General features: G+C 49.3%; 1 protein-coding gene across 1 annotated transcript; it reads left to right on the top strand.

Moving 5' to 3' along the window:
• Positions 1-216: 216 nt before the first annotated feature.
• Irf6 (interferon regulatory factor 6) lies at positions 217-17879 on the top strand. The gene is made up of 8 exons (XM_048439356.3): positions 217-357; positions 4311-4487; positions 9611-9815; positions 10764-10892; positions 13764-13925; positions 15417-15809; positions 16443-16561; positions 17303-17879. Exons 2-8 carry the CDS (start codon positions 4314-4316, stop codon positions 17525-17527), a joined length of 1407 nt encoding a protein of 468 aa, XP_048295313.2. The 5' UTR covers positions 217-357; positions 4311-4313; the 3' UTR covers positions 17528-17879.
• Positions 17880-18460: the final 581 nt, after the last annotated feature.

Here is an 18460-nt window from a genome sequence, read left to right as displayed (position 1 = left end):
TCGGACACGCGCAGGGCGAGGCCCACGCAGGCACCGCTCCCTCGCTCGGTGGCAGCGGCGTAGAACTGGCAAGGCGGGGCCCGCGGCCCGAGAACGCAAAGTATCAGATTTCTTGTAATGCACCAATCCTGATCTCCGGGGGATGTGGCCACACCTGGAGGGCGTGGCCAGACGGCTCAGGGGCCGCTGCAACCTGGGCTCGGCGTTGAGCTTCGGGCACCTAGGTGGGCAGGTGCGGGCCTGTGCGGGCCGCCGAGGAGCCCGCGGTTCCCAGCCGCGCCTAGTCGTCGGGGGGACTGCTGTGCTGTGGCGGCGTGAACTCCTGTACACCTGCTCCTGGACACCGACTGAGATCAGGTGGGGACGCTGGCGTCGGCAGGCCACCGTGATCGAGTAGAGACACCTGACGGGTGGGGCCGGGTCCCCTGGAGTTGGTGTGGGCGGTGGAGCTGGCTTGGGCACTGTTTCGTGTCCCGCACCAGGCAGGGTTCTGGGTACCTTTCTCCATGTAGCTTAAGGGCGGCACCGGGCCCCTGCTGATCTCACACAGACTGGACACTCTTTCCCTTCTCGCGGAACGAGCTCGTTCTCTGCCCTGCCTGCTCTGCGGTTGGATGGAGTGAAGGCATCCTCCACCCCAGCCCCTCCGGTTTTAACTAGCTAGATTGGTGACTGACTCCTTGTATCCCAGCAGGGACTTTCCAGGCTCTGAGGTCCTGGGGTCCTAGTGGCGGTTTAGGGGAAACTAAGGTAAGGATGACCCAGGACTTTGGCCGACTTGTTTTCCTTTTTCCAAGTGTCTTAGCACTCACGGGCTGGGCCTGGGAGAGGTCCACGGAGTTCCAGGTAGCCAAGCTAGGTGCTGGGGAGGGTGGCGCTAGGCGTGGCGGCTCTGCGGGTGAGGCCCTCCTGGCCTGAAGGGGCTGGAGGCGTCGCAGGGAAAGTCTCCCATACTTGCCTGGAAGGGAGGCCTGGGCTGCAATGCTTCACGGGCGGGCGCCTGCTTGGTGGTAAAGTGGTCGGTCACCAGTCCTTTTCTGTTCCCTTGATGGGTATCAAGATGGAAGCTAGGGAAGCGAGAGGGCGAAGGTGCTTGGGCAGGGATTGGCGAAGTTGCTAATGACCTACAACTAGGCTCTGACATCCACCAGTTTCAATTCTGTCGGGAGGAGGGACCTGTGGATGTGATCAGAGGCCCAGAATTTACTCCCAGGCATGGCTAAAATCCATAGAGCCGGTATTTCAGTTCCCGTCAGGGAAATTAGGACAGCCCCAACAGCTGCCTTTGAGAACTGGCTCAAACCTCCACAGCCTTCCAGCTTGAGGTCTGTGATCCCAGAAACTGGCCCGGCAGGGGCTGCAGACGTGGTGGGATGTTTCTTGTAAAGGACCTGCTTCTGGAACAGGCAATGAGAGGACAGTTAGTGCCCCAGGGAGCCTGAAAGTGCCCCTGCTCTCTGCGTACAGTGAGAAGGTGGGTGGTGGCTTTGCCACTTGGATGGTTCCTACCTGTCAGAGGCACCGAGCTTCCATTTTCATGTGGCAGCTGGAGGTGGCCGGGCTAGGCTCAGTGGTGTGTTTAAGACTGGGTGCCTTTAATCTCTTCGCCCCATTGTGGTGGGGTCTTTGTTGGTTTAGATTTGACCTCTTATGTGTAGTAGGAGGTAGGGGGCGCTTAGAGTGTGGGGCTCAATGGCAGGGTCTGGGGCAAACCCGAGGTAAGATAGGAGCCACTTCACATCCCTGTGCTTCAGTCAGCTCAGCCATCAGACGGGGCTGACACTCCTTCTAGGATCCTGAGGGTGAGCTCACTCAGGGGGACTCTGTAAAGCCTTGTTGATGTGGAAGATGGTGCTGCTGTTCTTCCTGAGAAGTGCCATGGCCCTGTGGCGTAGAAAAATGCTGCCGCAGTTCTAAAATAACTAGGAATTGAAACATAATGTGGATAATATATAAGAACATATAGAGAAGCGTACAAAGTGCAGGACAAGCACTACGATGTCTTCCTCGATGCGTGGCTATGTGTGCTACAGAGTGGAGAGGCTGCGGTATGTTCGGTCATGGTTGTGGGCTGCGCAGCTCCTGAACTTCCTCTCTGACATCTTGGCTGTCTTTACCCTCTCCCCATGCCTGTTTTAAGAATCTCAGTGAGCAGGCAAGGATCTCTTGGCTGACTTTTAGAAGGCATAGAGGGCTGCAGAGGAGGGCAGACTGAGGAGGGCAGGCTGAGGGACCACACATGTGTGAGTCCAGCTGGGGAGAACATGGAGAATTCAGATACAGATCTAAGTCATTAGCATCCAGGGCTGGCTCTTCTTCTTGCCTTTCTAGTGCAGGTTGCTGTCATGGGCTGGATGCCTTCATCTTCTTTTTTTTTTTTTTTTTTTGATGGCCATGAATCAACTATAATAAGCCCTCTGGGTATATGGTCAGACAAGAGAAAGATTTCTCATGTGTGACAAACCCAGAGTCAGGACTTATCAGGACTGCTGTGTGACTGCTCAGAGCCCAGTGCTGGGTTAAGAGGTCTGCTGTCCCCTCCCTTGTTCTGACTCCCCTGTCCCTGCCTCTCCCTCTTCTAGCCGGAATAGGACCTGGGAGGAGGAGGCGGCAGCTCTTGCCTTTGTAGTATGGATTCCTTTTAAATATTTCTTTTTGAGGGGGTCTCATGGAACCCAGTCTGGTCTTGATCTCCCAGTGGTCCTCCTTGTAGTAGCCCCTTTCCATCAGGTGTCCACATGCGCTCTGGTTTAATGGCTCCATGGGATGCCCAGTGAAGCATCCCAAACCAAGGCCAAGAGCGAGGGCTCTAGAAGGCTCTGTGCCCTGCTTACCGGCCCCAGCAAGCTGTGCTCCCAAGGGGAAGGTTTCAGTTGCAGTACTTGTTAATTGGGTCAGAAGGCTCAGGTCATACCTTGCTCTTAAAGTGCCAGAAATCGAGTTATGTTGAGTTCCTTGTATTTGGGGCAGCACGGGGGCGAAGAGCAGGGGTAGGGTGGGGAACCTGGCCAGGCAAAGAAGTGATGTTAGGTCCACCCATGACTAGGCTTCTCTGAAGACAGTCTTCAGTGGGTGCAACTAGTTTTGCTTCAGAACCGTGACCCTGATAGGGGTTTTCTGGAGTGAAGAAGGTCATCATGCAGGCCATCATGGGGTTTACAGTTCCAGTGTAGATTTCCTCCAGAAGGAAGGGACATGGGCTGGGAACTCCAAGCCGTTGTTCAGTAATTAACACGGTGCTTGGTGCGTGGCCTCTAGTGAACAAATATTTGTGGAATGACTTACTTTTTCCAGGTGTCCATTTCTAGCTTAAGTAAAAACAAAACAAGGACACTAAAGACACCAGAGGAGTCTGCGGCCATACTACTCTGAACACACCTGATCACATCCAAAAACAGCCGACGTCACACCGCCCGCAGACAGTTTGTTAGCGAGTGGCACCGGATCCACAGGCCTTTGTTTTGGGCTGTGAGTGCTGGCTGCTGTACAATGTTATCTACAGCGTCCATGTTTCTCGGAGAATCAATCGCAGACTTTACCCAGCCTGGCGCCTGGAACCAGTTGGTTCCCTGCAGCCTCTGTGGGGAGATAAACAGACCCAAGTGAGGCCAACCTAGCTGTACAGGGCTTGGCTGTGACAACGGGGTTTGGTTAGTGTAGGGCTTCTTAGGGTTTTACCATGCTCATCTCGGAGAAGTGGTCCCAAGTTGTCCCTCAGGTACTGGAGACCAGCTGGGACTCTTTGGCTGTCTGGGCCCAGCTCTTCAGATTTCCGTGCACAGACTGCTTGCTCACCCGTGTAAGCAAGGACTTTGGAACCGGGCCCGCCCCTCGCCTGCTTCTCTCAAGGAACTGTCCTAGCTCATTTCCATTGTCTTCTTGGAAAGACATGTGTTTAGCTTCTGGCCCATATGCTTTCTGTTTCTGAAACTTCACTTCCCTCTCCCGAGGCAAGGTTGAAAAGAGCAATTGCACCTCTCCTTTGCCGAACCCCCCTCCCCCGCCAGGAAGCTCTGCTCCAGCGCAGGTGACATCACCTTTTCATTACCCTGCTTAAAGACTTAAATAGAAGAAATGCGATCTGCTCGCATGATAAGTCTGATTTGGCTGAAGCATGAAGAATAAATGGCTTTGCAGGGAGAATCAAAAGAACCCTTTTACCTCGTTTCTCTTCCTCTCTCTGGCACAGGTTATGGGCATATTTAATTTCTTTGCTGTAATCTAGCGAAACTGTAGCTGCTGGACACGGGAACAGGGGCTGGGAAAGTTCCCGGTGGCTAACCCCATTCTCCCATCCTCCCTACTCCCAGATCATGGCCCTCCACCCTCGAAGAGTCCGACTGAAGCCCTGGCTCGTGGCCCAGGTGGACAGTGGCCTCTACCCTGGTCTCATCTGGCTACATAGAGATTCTAAACGCTTTCAGATCCCCTGGAAACATGCCACACGGCACAGCCCCCAACAGGAGGAAGAAAACACCATCTTTAAGGTAATGAACTTCCTTCTACCATCTGAGTTGAATGTTGTCCCAGTTCTCTGAGGCCATTCTGGGCTTGTTAGCTTTCTCTAGTCTGGCATTCTGGTGTGGTGGCGTGTATATAATGAGATGCCCAAATTGTGATTCCTCTCCTCAAGCTGTCTATGAGGCCGAAGTCTTTTACGTTTCCATTGTTTGGAAGATACTCGGTTCATCTCCCAGTGGATCTGGGATGTGTGGGTGTGTGGGTGTGGGTGTGTGGGTGTGGGGGCGTGGTTCAACTCCCAGGGGATGTGGGATGTGACTTCTCCAAAAGAACTAAGGTTACCCACCCACTTGCCCAGGGTTTTTGCCATGAAGAAAGGTACTTGGGCCTGGGGACAGCTGACTTGACAAGGGTATTGCATGTGGTTGTCACTGGGCTTGCACGTAGCCTATAAGATAATGCAGACACCTGCACTCAGGAAGCTGTTCTTTTAATCTTAAATATTTTGTACCACTAATAACCTCTGCTTAAAAATTAAAGGTGCATGATTTAAATTTTTATTCCTTTTAAAGATTTATTCTTATTTTTAATTATGTGGGGGGTACTCTGTGTGTGTGTATGTGTGTGTGTGTGTGTGTGTGTGTGCATGTGCACGCGCGAGTACAAGTGCTGTTCGCATCAGAAGCACTGGATCCTGAGAACTAGAGTTTCTGGTGGTTGTGAGCTGCCTGATGTAGGTGCTGGAAACCAAGCTCAGGTCCTCTGCAAGAGCAGCGTAGATTTTTAACTGCTGAGCTGTCTCTCCAGCCTCACACTCTTATTCCTTAAATATCTTCCTTCCCCCTTTCCCCTTTCTTCTCTCTTCTCTCCTCCCCTTCTGTTTCCTCCCCACTCCTCTTCTCATTGTTTTTCTCTTTCATTCCTAAGGATCAAGCTCAGGCCTTTGTACATGTAGAGCACACACACACACACACACACACACACACACACACTACCACCAAACTACAACCCAAGCCCTAATTACGTTTTCTTAAACAGCAAGGAATTCTTCTATGATCCTCATTGTAGTTAACTAAAGATGAGATTTAGTCACATTGTACTTTACTAAATTTAAGAGAAACCAGAGCTCAACTTCAGACAGAAGTAAGTGGGCAGTGGTTATGGAAGGGTTTCACTGTGGTTGCAATCCCAGTCCCAGGAGCTACCTCTCCACTCTAGACCAACTTCCCCTTCCATGTCAGGAGTTCCTGCAGCTCAGGATGTGTTGTCAGTCTTTCCTTTCTTCCTTGCTTATACGCTGGAAGGCTGTGCTGCGATCTAGTCCTGACTGTGGGATCAGAAAAAGGTGGAAAAGGTGAGTCCAGGGCTCTTGATGATGTTATTTCCCACCTATGTCAGGTGTAGAGGGGAGAGACAGAGAAAAAATTGGCTTGAGAGTACTTTGAAAGTGTGTAAATGACACACACTTAATTTAGATATGAAGATTATGGAATTGTTAAGGAAAATATTGGTAAACCAGTGCCCATCACTGGCGGAGCTGACACTGGGAAAGGGTCGTGCTCTGATGGCATCCCTTGCAACCTTGTTCTGAGTCTATGGCTTCCCTTGAAGCTTTGCTCTGAGTCAATGGCAACCCTTGCAGCCTTGCTCTGAGTCGATGTGATCCCTTGAATCCTTGCTCTGAGTTTAGTTTACTGTTCAAGTGTCTGGTTGGTCACAAGAAGAGACTAATCCTGCAAGCCCCACTCATAAGGGTGTGAGGAAGCTTTGCGTTGGTGTGTCTGTCTGTAGAATGCTGACGGAGCATCCGAGATGTCAGGAGAGAGAGGATACTGTCACACTGTAGAATAATGATGGAGCATCCACATAGTCAGGAGAAAGAGGATGCTGTCACAGATTCCTTACTCTGCTGTGCCTTTGGTAATATATAGAGATGAGGCACCAACATGGAATAGGTGCCTGTGTTCCCAATGCCTTTTAAGTTGCATGGTGACCATGCAAGGAAAGTCTTTCTCCCACCCAATGTTGTAGATATAGAAGCTGTCAGTGGGGCTTAGTCATACAGCCAATCGGTGGTAGCTCCAGGATTTGAACCTGTAACTCTGTCTTTGTTCCCTTTGCCCCTTCTGACTCTGAATGGGGACTGGACTGCCCCACCTCAACTCTATCATGACCAACCCCGTGGGAGGTCTTGAACAAAGCATGCAACCTTTCTGGGGTCCAGTTTTTTCTTTGGTAAGCTGGGGTGGAGCCAGTCTGTCTGCTTCTTAGAATTGTCATGAAGATCAAATAAAGTGTGGGGAGATATTTGTAAAGTACTATAAAAATGTAGAGCTAATAGCCATTTTAGGAAGACAAAGAGGGCCTTTTCAGTGACCAGGGATTTGAACAAATACAATGTATACATCACAGCCTTTGCCCATGACAATGTATGCATCACAGCCTTTGCCCATGACAATGTATACATCACAGCATTTGCCCTTGCGGTGCTCCATGGCCCTCCCTTCTTGACGCTGAAGTTGTGCTTGTAAAGGGCACAGCCCTCCTGCTGTATCAGCTGAGCTGGATAAGGAGGTGGCTGGGTGTGAGCAGGAAGCCGGGGTTATGCAGGGACACAGCTAGCCTAGCTGTGCCGTGAAGAAGCAGGGCTTAAGGGAATCACAGATATGGACAGACTTCTTCCAGAATTTGCAGCTGGCGTCAGCTGGATGGAGTCAGAGCCAGTGTGAACACAGAAAGTAAAGACAAGCTGAGGGGAGACCAGGGAGGCCATAGGTAGGCAGGCAGGCAGGCAGGCAGGCAGACCAGGTAATGGCAGGTGTGCAGCTCGGCTATTAGGGACGGTGGAATTGAGACTCCCTATGGGGGTTAGATAGACGGAGCCAGCCTTAGCCACCCTGGTGCCTGCTGTGCCACACAGGGCAGCTCAGCCACATTATTGGTATTCTTTATCCTGTACTGCAAAGCGCACAGAGGAAGGCAGATCCGGGAAGGTGACTGGAGAAGCAAGCCTGAGTTGGAAGATGAAGAGGATGTAGATTAACCCATCCCTGTAGCATGATTAATAAAAACCTAGAGACAGAAATTAGGGTTTAACCTGAAGGTCAGAAAAGCAGAAAAAAGAAGAAGAAAAAAAAAAAAGAAAAAAGAAAAAAAAAGGCAGCCACTGGCTTTTTTACCTCTACCTCAGTCTGAAATGGCAATGCTGTCTCCAGGAATCTCAGAATGAGACTGTATCTGAGAGCTGTCTCCTCCTGTCTTATACTCCTCTCTGGGGCTGGGATTAAAGGTGTGCACCACTACCACCCGGTTTCTATGGCAAACTAGTGTGGGTACTGGGGTTAAGGGTGTGGTCACCACTGCCTGGTCTGTCAGGCTGATCAGTGCAGCTGTTTTACTCTTCAGGCAGGCTTTATTTATTAAAATACAAATGAAATATCACTACAGACCCCGCTGCTCTTCAGGACACGACCAAAGGAGATCAGAGGTCTCAAAAGAGGGTGCAAACGTTGCGCTTCAACTAAAGGAAAAGGTCTGTGTCTTCTGGCGTGGTGCTGCCTGTCTATAATAGCAGTACCCTGGAGGCTGAGGCAGGAGGATTGCTGTGAGCTTTTGAGGGCAGCCTGAGCTACATAGTGAGACTCAGAAAATCAAAATCTCAGAAAATCAAAAAGGAAAATGTCCTCTACAGCAAGAGTTTAGGCGAGTACTCTGCCCTGTCAACTTGAAAAGGTCCAGGAAGGGCTGGTGAGATGGTCAGAGAATAAAGGCACGGGTCACTACGCCTCATGACCTGAGTTTGAGTCCCAAGACCTACTTATATACACTAAATAAATAAAATGTAATGGAAATAAAAAATTAGAAAAGGCTAGTGTGCTCTTTTTATTTGAGGAACAGACTCTAATGAGATCTCTTCCTTCTGCATTAGAGAACGCGAAGAAAGAAAGCTTACTGATCTGAGGGCATACGGCCTGCAGGAGAGTGGGCGGGATGCCCCTGAGGGGCTGGGTCTCTTCTTCAGCGTCTTTAGTTTTCCCTCTACTCATGGGGTAGATGAGCTCCTTCCTCTCGTCTGCAGTGGTACTATGAGTTCTTATACTGGGAAAACAGAGGAAGGTTCAAAGGGGTCTTTTAGACCATACCACCAGGCCACTGCGTGAGGTTTCCGATGAGAAGGGCGTTTGAAGAACGGGGAAGAGATGTGTGTGGATTTATTAAAGCGTGAAGCCTTCAGGTTGGGGTGGGGGTAGGTTGAACTCCAGAGCATGCTTCTTAGAGGACTTTTGCGTTTATTGAAACAAGGTCTCACTATATAATCCAGGCTGGTCTTGAACTCACTACTGTTTTGGCCTCCTACGTGCTGGGATTACAGGCAGACAGCACCATACCGGGCTTCTGAAAGTCCTTGTATCATCCTCCATTACCTTTCGTCGTACTTAGTGTTGTGTGAGGTAGTCTTCTTTAAAAGAGAGCCTGGTGAGGTGTAGCACACTTCATGTTCATCACTGTGGAGGCTCAGGAAGGAGGACTTGGAGCTGAGTCCAGCGTGGGGCTGCATAGCGAGATCGCGTCTTTTACAAAAAAGAGACAGGAGCTGGAGAGCTGACTCAGTGGTGAGGAGAGCATGCCGCTCTGCCGAGTACCCAAGGTTAGCTCCCAGCACCCAGGCGGGGCAGCTCACAGCAGCCGATAACTCCAGCTCCAGGGGGTCCCGCAATCTCTTCCGTCATCGGAGGGCACCAGCACATACATGAACACCCCCATGTGCCAAATAGACATAATTAAAAAATCAAAATCTTAAACAAACCTTTTAAGGGAGAGAGAAAAAGGAAGAGAAGAAAAGGACTACCTACAGCCCTACTATACAGTGTTGCCCCAGGCTTCCATTTTCAGCATTGTTGTCTGGACAGGAGCTGGTGCTCAAGCCTGAACTCAGGCTCCTTTCAAAGCTGATTTCCTTTTGTCCTGCCTTGGTTAGTCCTAAGGTCGCATTACCCACTGCAGTCTCTACATTGGTGTTGAAACTGTAGAGCACTCATGGATGTATGTGCAAGTGTGTGCATCCATGGGGACACATGTGAAAGGGGTGCACACATGCTTGACGGTGGTTCTCCATAGTGGTCAGCCCTCATGCTGTCTCATTTCCCAGGCTTGGGCTGTGGAGACTGGAAAGTACCAGGAAGGAGTGGATGACCCTGACCCGGCTAAATGGAAGGCTCAGCTCCGCTGTGCTCTCAACAAAAGCAGGGAATTCAACTTGATGTATGATGGCACCAAGGAGGTGCCCATGAATCCTGTGAAGATCTACCAAGTGTGTGACATCCCCCAACCTCAGGGCTCCGTCATCAACCCAGGTGAGGCTCGAGGCTTGGGCAGACCCAGAGTCGGGCTCTTAAAGAGACGGGTTGAGATCAGGCCGTTCCCTAGGAAGAGCTCAGAGAGAGCATATGATGTAAGCATTTACATGGTGAGTGCTTCAGGCAGATGAGGGTACAGTTCTGCTGGTCGGGCAGCCTCTCTGGGGACTCGAGGGTAGGGATGAAGGAGTAAGAAGGAGAGGGATTGCACTCCAAACCCGGCTCTTATCGCTCTACCTCTGCTGGGCTTGAATTGAGCTATTGGGCATTTGAGCCTCCATTTCTTCTATTTCTAGATGTGAACTCTTATTCTGCCTCTTTCAAAAGATCTGGGAAAGGTGTTGTATTCTCTATAGACGCTGGGTGACTGGTAGTTTAGTTTCTAGAGTACCTCTGCTGAGAGCATGCCGCCCAGTCCTCCATGCACAACGAACGCAAGGCCCTGGCATGATGATGTTTGTGCCTCCCTCATATGTGGCTCACACAGATGGAAAGTGAGGGTTTTGGAGCCCTTAAAGGGAATGTTGATATGTAGAAGGCTTTTGTGTCACTATAGTAAAGCATAGGGATTTCTTTTTATAAGGTCTACTTATTTATTTATTATGTATAGTGTTCTATCTGCATGCATACCTGTATGCCAGAAGGCGGCACCAGATCTCATTATAGATGGTTGTAGGCCACCATGTGGTTGCTGGGAATTGAGCTCAGGACCTCTGGAAGGACAGGCAGTGCTCTTAACCTCAGAGCCATCTCTCCAGCCCCGACATATAGGGATTTCTAAGGCAAGATAAGAACTTGAGTTCAGACTCTGTAGAAGGAATTAGAACCAGCTAGGGCTTGTGGGTGCATCCTGAGCCTGAGGTGTCTCTAGCCTGGGTGGTGGGTGAGCTGTTGAGATGACAATGAGACAGACCGCCCTTCTGTGGACTCATGTGTCGTGGATAGGATCCACAGGGTCGGCTCCTTGGGATGAGAAAGATAATGATGTGGATGAAGACGATGAGGAGGATGAGCTTGACCAGTCACAGCACCACGTCCCTATCCAGGACACCTTCCCCTTCCTGAACATCAACGGTGAGTGGGGTGGCCGATGCTGCGCAGGGGCGAGGAGGATGTAACTGGCTTTGGTCTTGGGATTATTGATCCGTCAGCTACCATTGTGTTGGGGGTGCAGTGGCGAGTTCCCCAGCCAGGCTGCTGGTTTGTTAATAGGTGGGAGAGCTCAGATGCCTCAGTTATTCCAATGCAGGCGTGTGGGTTCTAGAGAACATCCAATTCGAGGAAATAAAAAGGCACAATTTAAGCTGGGCGGTGGTGGTGCATGCCTTTAATCCCAGCACTCGGAAGGCAGAGGCAGGTGAATCTCTGTGAGTTCGAGGCCAGCCTGGTCTATAAGAGCAAGTTCCAGGACAGGCTCCAAAGCTACAGAGAAATCCTGTCTTGAAAAAAACAAACAAACAAAAAATGCATAATTTATTACTGATGAATGATGAATTTGGGTACGTGATAGATCCCATTTATGAATTGTAGTTAAATTCCCAGTAGTCTTCCTTGCATGACTTCTGAGTCATGTGCTTAGCAGAGTCCGCTCTGCTGAAGCCAAGTTGTGGAAAACTTGATTCTAGCCGCTGGCCCTTGGCTCTGGTAGGTTTAGCTGTAAGACTCTTTTTTTATGGGGTTTTGATTTTGAAAGCTTTTGACAATTTTACTAGCGTTTAAAAGAAAACTCCCTGGACAGCTGTAAATCTTGACAACCTCCAGGAGGAGGAAGATGGAGAAGAGGATGGGAGGAAGCCACGCTGTTGGGATTGAGCTGACATTTTTAGCAAACATGGTCAGCCACATGGTGGAGTATGAGGGACTTCAAGGAAAGAGTAAAAAAGCCCAGTATTTTAGGGAGAATATGCCCGGGCTTAGGCCAGTTAGTTTTTGTTTTTTTTTTTAAAACTGAGTTAAAAAAGAGTTAAAAAGAAAAACAGAAAAGTAGACCTTCCTGAGTCCTGCATAACAGCTTTCTGGAGTTGCTATGGCAACACCCTCTCGTATGGACTTTTGAATCCAACTCTCCAAGACAGAGGAACGAGTGGAGAGGCTGGGATTGCTGTGTGGCAGCAGGGTCTGAGTCTGGAGACGCTCATCCGAGGATCCCCATGGTGCCCTGGGTTGTCCTCTTGTAGCATCCGCACTGTATCTGCCCATGGAAATGCTGGCCGAATGACTGGCGACAAGCCCATCTTACGCTATGTGGACGCTGTGGGTCAGATGAGATAACTTTTGCCACCTAGAAAATTCAGTAAGCCAAGATGCTTTCTTATTGTTTGGGGGTCTGCACCTAGAACCAGGGAATAAGACAGCCCATCCTTACTCTTCCTTCTTCTTTTTTTGTTTTTTGTTTTTTTTAGATAGGATACTATGTAGCTCCATGGCTGGCCTAAACTTGTCATATAGACCAGGCTGGTCTTGAACTCAAAGATCCATCTGCCTCTCTCTCTGTCTGTATAAGAAGATAATCAATTGAAAGATTTTCCTTGAATCCTGTCCCTGAGCCTTCCAGCTTATTCACTGATATAGACAAATCTAGCTAGGTTCTTAAGTATTGATACTTTCCAGGCAACTTTTCAAAAATTGATTTTTACTTTTATTTTTAAATGTTATGTGTGTTGGAATCTTGACGGCATGTCTGTATACCATATGTGGACCTGGTGCATGCGGAGGCCAGAAGAGGGTGTTGGATCTCCTGGAAGTGGAGTTACAGACAGTTGTGGCCGCCATGTGGGTGCTAGGAATTGAACCCAGGTCCTCTAGAAGAGAAGCTAGTTCTCAAATTAGACAGTTTATGATCACAAAATGAATTTGTATTACTAGAACATTGTGTTGTACATTGACTGTACATTGACACTCACTTGAAGACAGTTGGCTGAGCCAGTGGCGCTCCCCTTATGGGACATCAAGTCACCTGTACACACCGTGCAGTGCTCCTCTTATGAAAACATTGAGTCACCATGTACACACTATGTAGTGCTCCCCTTGTGAAGACATCAAGTCACCAAGTATACACCGTACAGTGCTCCCCTTCTAAAGACATTGAGTCACCTGTACACACCATGTAGTGCTCCTCTTATGAAGACATCAAGTCACCATGTATACACTGTGCAGTGCTTCCCTTCTAAAGACATTGAGTCACCTGTACACACCATGTAGTGCTCCTCTTATGAAGACATCAAGTCACCATGTATACACCGTGCAGTGCTCCCCTTCTAAAGACATTGAGTCACCTGTACACACCATGTAGTGCTCCTCTTATGAAGACATCAAGTCACTATGTACGTACCGTGCAATGCTCCCCTTGTGAAGACATTGAGTCACCATGTACAAACCGTGCAGTGATCCCCTAGCGAAGACATTGAGTCGTCATGTACATACCGTGTAGTGTTCTCCTTATGAAGATATTGAGTCATCTGTACACACCGTGTAGTGCTCCCCTTATGAAGACATTGAGTCATCTGTACACACAGTGCAGTGCTCCCCTTATGAAGACATTGAGTCATCTGTACACACCGTGCAGTGCTCCCTTATGAAGACATCGAGTCACCATGTACGCACAGTGCAGTGCTTCCCTTATGAAGACATTGTCATTGTGTACAGATTAAGCAGCAGAGCACCTTCCAGCCATGCCTTTCCAGTTCAATTTCCAGAGTAAACTCCCTCGTCTCCATCTGATCTTTAGCAAATAAAGAGCCTCATATGAGGTATGGGAGAAAGAAAATGACTCGGAAGCAGGAGCTGGGTTAGCCACTGAGTCATGAGTCATGGGATCTGCTAGGCTGGGCGGTCATACCAGGTTATGGTTCGTTGACTCCTGTCTGTGGACCTTCCCTGTTCTCTGAACCACAGACCAGGTGACAGATATTGTGCCCCTGTGTTAGTCACTTTCTTTTGTCCTAGGTTCTCCCATGGCACCAGCTAGCGTGGGTAACAACTGCAGTGTGGGCAACTGCAGCCCGGAGTCAGTGTGGACCAAAACAGAACCTCTGGAGATGGAAGTGCCCCAGGCGCCCATTCAGCCCTTCTACAGTTCTCCGGAGCTGTGGATCAGCTCTCTCCCCAGTAAGTGAGCCTGCTTTTTATTGCTGGGGCTTCGTCTCTTATTACATGACCTTTCCTCTCGACTCCCACTTCCTTCTCTGCTTTTCCGGAAGGGTTAGGAATCAGACGAGAGCTTCTTGCGTGCTGGGCAAGCACCGTGCTGCTGAGTCACACGCCCAGGCCTCTTCTGCCTCCATTTCTGCTGTGTCTAGAATAGCTACCTGGCCAACCCATGTGCTCTGTGTGTGTTCTTGTGAGCTGTTGGATGAGTTAGCAGGGAAGTGAAACATGCTAGCCTTCTTGCCCGTGTAGCTGCTATGATGTGTGGGAGCTTCAGCTAATTGCTGCCGTTCTGTCTTGAGGCTTTAGGGACAAGGTCTGCTGTAAGACAGGGAACTACGAGGCTATGAACTTGGTCACCCAAGGCTCTTGATTTTGAGGGACTTAGGACTCTGAATTAGGTACACATTTATCTGGGTGAAGAATCAACTTCACTGCCCTGTCATCTTCTCACACTGGGGCATGGACCTAAAATCCTCTCTGAGGGGCAAAGCAGCTTTGACGAGTCCTGTCGGAGTCAGTGGAGACTTGTTGAGTGAAAAGGCACTTCTCAGTGGGCCTCCTTTTATAGCACATGCTAGCACACATGATTTTCAGAAGGATGGCTTGGTATTTTGCCAGTTATTTAAAAAGTCAGATGCAGGACTAAGGTGTAGCTCGGTTGGTACAGTGCTTTCCTGGGATGCAGCAAGCCCTGGTTTTGATTTCCAGCCCTACATAGAAACAGGTAAGGTGGCATACACCTGCAATCCCAGCACTCAGGAACTATAGGTGGAAGGATCAGGACTTCAACATCATTATTTGCATAGTGAGTTCAAGCCTCGTTTGGGGTACGTGAGACCCTGTCTCAGAAAAAAAAAAGTGAGATTCAAACCAGACACTTGAGGTTTTAGCTCCTTCTGTGGTCTATGCTCTGGAGATATAATTGGTAGGATCATTCTCTATCCATTCAATAGACGCCATTTTCCGTGCTGCACCACACAGTAGCCAATAGCTGTGTGTGATTATTAATTTAAATTAATTGATGTCAAATAGATCCTTGGTCACATTGATTACCAAGTGTGCTCAGCAGATACATGTGGCCAGTAGCTACCCATCCCCCCCCCAAATGTTGCCATTGTATCTTTAATTTGGTGTGACCTGGGATACCAGAACTATCAGTGTGTGTGTGTGTGTGTGTGTGTGTGTGTGTGTGTGTGTGTATTAGATTCTGGCCCCGAGGCTGTGGCCAATGAGCAGAGAGCAGCAGGGCCTTAAGCTCTGCCTCAGGGCATCCTTTGGTGTGACCGTCCCGGGGTGTGTTGACATCTCCCTTTATTGCAGGAAGGATAACTATGGCAATTGCCTTCCTGAGAGCTGGTTGAAGGATGGCTTGATCTTGGTGGACTCACATGAGTTAGGGATGGACACAGAGCAGAGCAACAGGACTCACTGTCATCTCTCACCTTGTAGTGACTGACTTGGACATCAAGTTTCAGTACCGCGGGAAAGAGTATGGGCAAACCATGACGGTGAGCAACCCTCAGGGCTGCCGGCTCTTCTATGGGGACCTGGGCCCCATGCCTGACCAGGAGGAGCTCTTTGGTCCTGTCAGCCTGGAGCAGGTCAAGTTCCCGGGTCCAGAGCACATCACCAACGAGAAGCAGAAGCTGTTCACCAGTAAGCTGTTGGATGTCATGGACAGGGGACTGATCCTGGAGGTCAGCGGACACGCCATTTATGCCATTCGGCTGTGCCAGTGCAAAGTGTACTGGTCTGGGCCATGTGCCCCCTCGCTGGCTGCTCCTAACCTGATTGAGAGGCAGAAGAAGGTCAAGTTGTTTTGTCTGGAAACATTCCTGAGTGGTGAGTCTCCTTTTAGAAGATTGACACTGGAAGATGCCCCTGGAGATTTTTCTCCTTCCTCCTCCTCCCGCTCCTAAGCTTTCCTTGTATAGCAAAAAGTCAAGGGAGAAGAGAGCCCTGGTTCTAAGCTAGGACAAGGACTCAGACAGCCACAAAGGGAGTTGCTCTCCAAAGCTGTCAGCATGGAAGGTGTTTTGAGGTTGGTTATGTCAGGGACAGAGGAAATAGTCCTGACGGTTCCCCCTGTCCCCCAAATGTTAGGTTATCTTTCACCATGGCAGGCTCATCGTAGTCAGTAAAACTCCTGTCTTCTCTCAGGAAATCTTTGAGTGATTAATTTAAGGAGGAAAATTTAGAAAAAATATTGAGATGTGAATTTACAGTGTGGCTTGATACCTTCTCAGTGTCCAGTAGAACCCTCTGAAATGATAGAAAAGTTGTATTTTTGCCCTATCCAATTTGGTATCCATTGGCCACATATGTCTTGTGAGCATGTAAATGTGACTGATATGATCAAGGAGTTATTTGATTAATTTAAAATTAATAGCTACATGTGGCTTGTGGTTGCTGTACTGGCTGCATGAAAGATGATGGTTAGAGAATGGTCCAGAAACGCTTTCCCATCTTCTGCAGAGCTCATTGCCCACCAGAAAGGACAGATAGAGAAGCAGCCACCGTTTGAGATCTACCTCTGCTTTGGGGAAGAATGGCCGGATGGGAAGCCCCTGGAGAGGAAGCTCATCTTGGTTCAGGTGAGGAGATAAGACCGTGCCGGCAATGTGGGCAGCACTTCTCTGTGCCGGGGGTTCAGCCCTCGGCTGAGATGAGTCCTGGCTGAGCATCTGCTGATGCGTATGTATTTTCATGCCCTCAGAGACGCGGCAGATTTAAGCTTTGCACAGTAGGACTGTGCTGGACAGTACCACATTCTTATCATTCTTACCATGGGCGGACAGTGTAATGGACACCCTGCCTTTCATTCTCCTGCTGATGTTGGGGGCTTGCTAATGTCTTATGAGGTGTAACATTTTCCATCTCGTTTTATAAAAAGTTTTGGCCATGCTTGTAAGATGTAGCCATGTTCTGGGGATGGTAGCAAGTCTACTGGGGACTTAGGAGTTAGGCGCCAAGACAGGCCGTGGATGTCACATGGAGTTAGGCGCCAAGACAGGCCGTGGATGTCACATGGAGTTAGGCGCCAAGACAGGCCGTGGATGTCACATGGAGTTAGGCGCCAAGACAGGCCGTGAATGTCACCTGATTTAGTTTTCTAAGTAAGCAGCCATCTAGCTAGGCATGTGAATTGGTGCCACATTCAGGTTCCTTACCTTGAATCAGCCATCTTCTAGGTGAATCTTGATGAGTGAAAATCCAAGTTTGGGTGGGGAGGGGCCTTCCCGGGGCCTCGGTGGTTCTTCATCAATGTTGGGGCTCTTCTGCTACTGAAAAATGTCCGTTCGTCAGCAAAAACTCGTGTGCTGTCGCCTGAACAGGTCATTCCAGTGGTGGCTCGGATGATCTACGAGATGTTTTCTGGCGATTTCACCCGGTCCTTTGACAGCGGCAGCGTTCGACTGCAGATCTCCACCCCAGACATCAAAGACAACATCGTTGCTCAGCTCAAGCAGCTGTACCGCATCCTTCAGACCCAGGAGAGCTGGCAGCCCATGCAGCCTGCCCCCAGCATGCAGCTGCCCCCTGCCCTGCCTGCCCAGTGATCCCGATTGCTGTGTGTGTCCTCTTCTCTCTCCTCTCTCTTTTTTTATATTGTACAGATGGATTTTTTTATTCACCTTTAACCAACTTCTAAGTCTCCTTTCTCTAACGTCATTAGAAGTCTGTGACTTTCCAAATATGCCTAGTTTTAAAAGTTGCTCTAATTTATCAAGATCCCAATCCCTCCAAGGGGTTCCTTTTTTACATCTTCCACAGTGGGTGTAGGAGAGATTTGATTTGGGAGTTTAGACACCAGAGTTCTAGCTGCAGCTTCCATGAGGCAGGTCACGTGACTTGAGGGCTTCAGATGTATCGCTTGTAAATAAATGAGGTTTGGGGTGATGACCGATTGCATTCAGCCTTAAAACTCTGACTTGATTACATTCCTCTACTTTTATAAGACAAAACTGCCTGAAACAGGACCCTTCTGTATTGTTCTTACACACCCCCCCCTTGCTTTCACCAAAGTTCCTCAAGCACTGATCTGTCCTGAATTGAGCTCTGTCTGACTTGTTCTGCTGGTACAGTCGGCTGGCTCCCTGCTGGGGGAAGAAAGAGGGAGAGGAACTGACTGGTTGCCTAGGAACCCGTCTGATATCTAAATAGAAATGGGTGCCAAGGTCTGAAAGTCACCCAGCCTGTGGAGTTAAAGCTCATAAAGTGAGCGTCAAAGGGGAAGCTGGTGACATGGAAAGCCTAGGGATTCCATGAAAGAATGGTTGTCAGGTGTTCTCCCCACTCACGCCACCTGCTCTGCGGGGTGGATGAGCGCACGACTCCATGGTGGACTCAGGGTGGAAGGTCTTTCTTTTCTCATTTCCTTCTCTGAAGACGACCTGGAGGGAGCTAGGCACTTAGGATATACTCTGACGTAAAAAGAGATGGTCTTGTTTACCACAATCTTCCTGACATTTGGGTTTTTCCAATGGGAAGAA

This window comes from Myodes glareolus, chromosome 5 (assembly GCF_982192425.1).
Source record: "Myodes glareolus chromosome 5, mMyoGla1.1, whole genome shotgun sequence".
Classification (NCBI taxonomy): Eukaryota; Metazoa; Chordata; class Mammalia; order Rodentia; family Cricetidae; genus Myodes; species Myodes glareolus.
Note: the sequence above shows the minus strand (reverse complement) of the source record. Positions and strands in the feature narration are given on the sequence as shown.

What these genes read in the sequence shown, in the direction of transcription:
- Irf6 (XM_048439356.3), top strand. Translation starts at nt 4,314, where the DNA reads ATGGCCCTCCACCCTCGAAGAGTCCGACTGAAGCCCTGGCTCGTGGCC. An exon ending in AAGAAAACACCATCTTTAAG is followed by an intron (nt 4,488 to 9,610) that starts GTAATGAACTTC and finishes CTCATTTCCCAG; the next exon opens with GCTTGGGCTGTGGAGACTGG. An exon ending in GGGCTCCGTCATCAACCCAG is followed by an intron (nt 9,816 to 10,763) that starts GTGAGGCTCGAG and finishes TGTCGTGGATAG; the next exon opens with GATCCACAGGGTCGGCTCCT.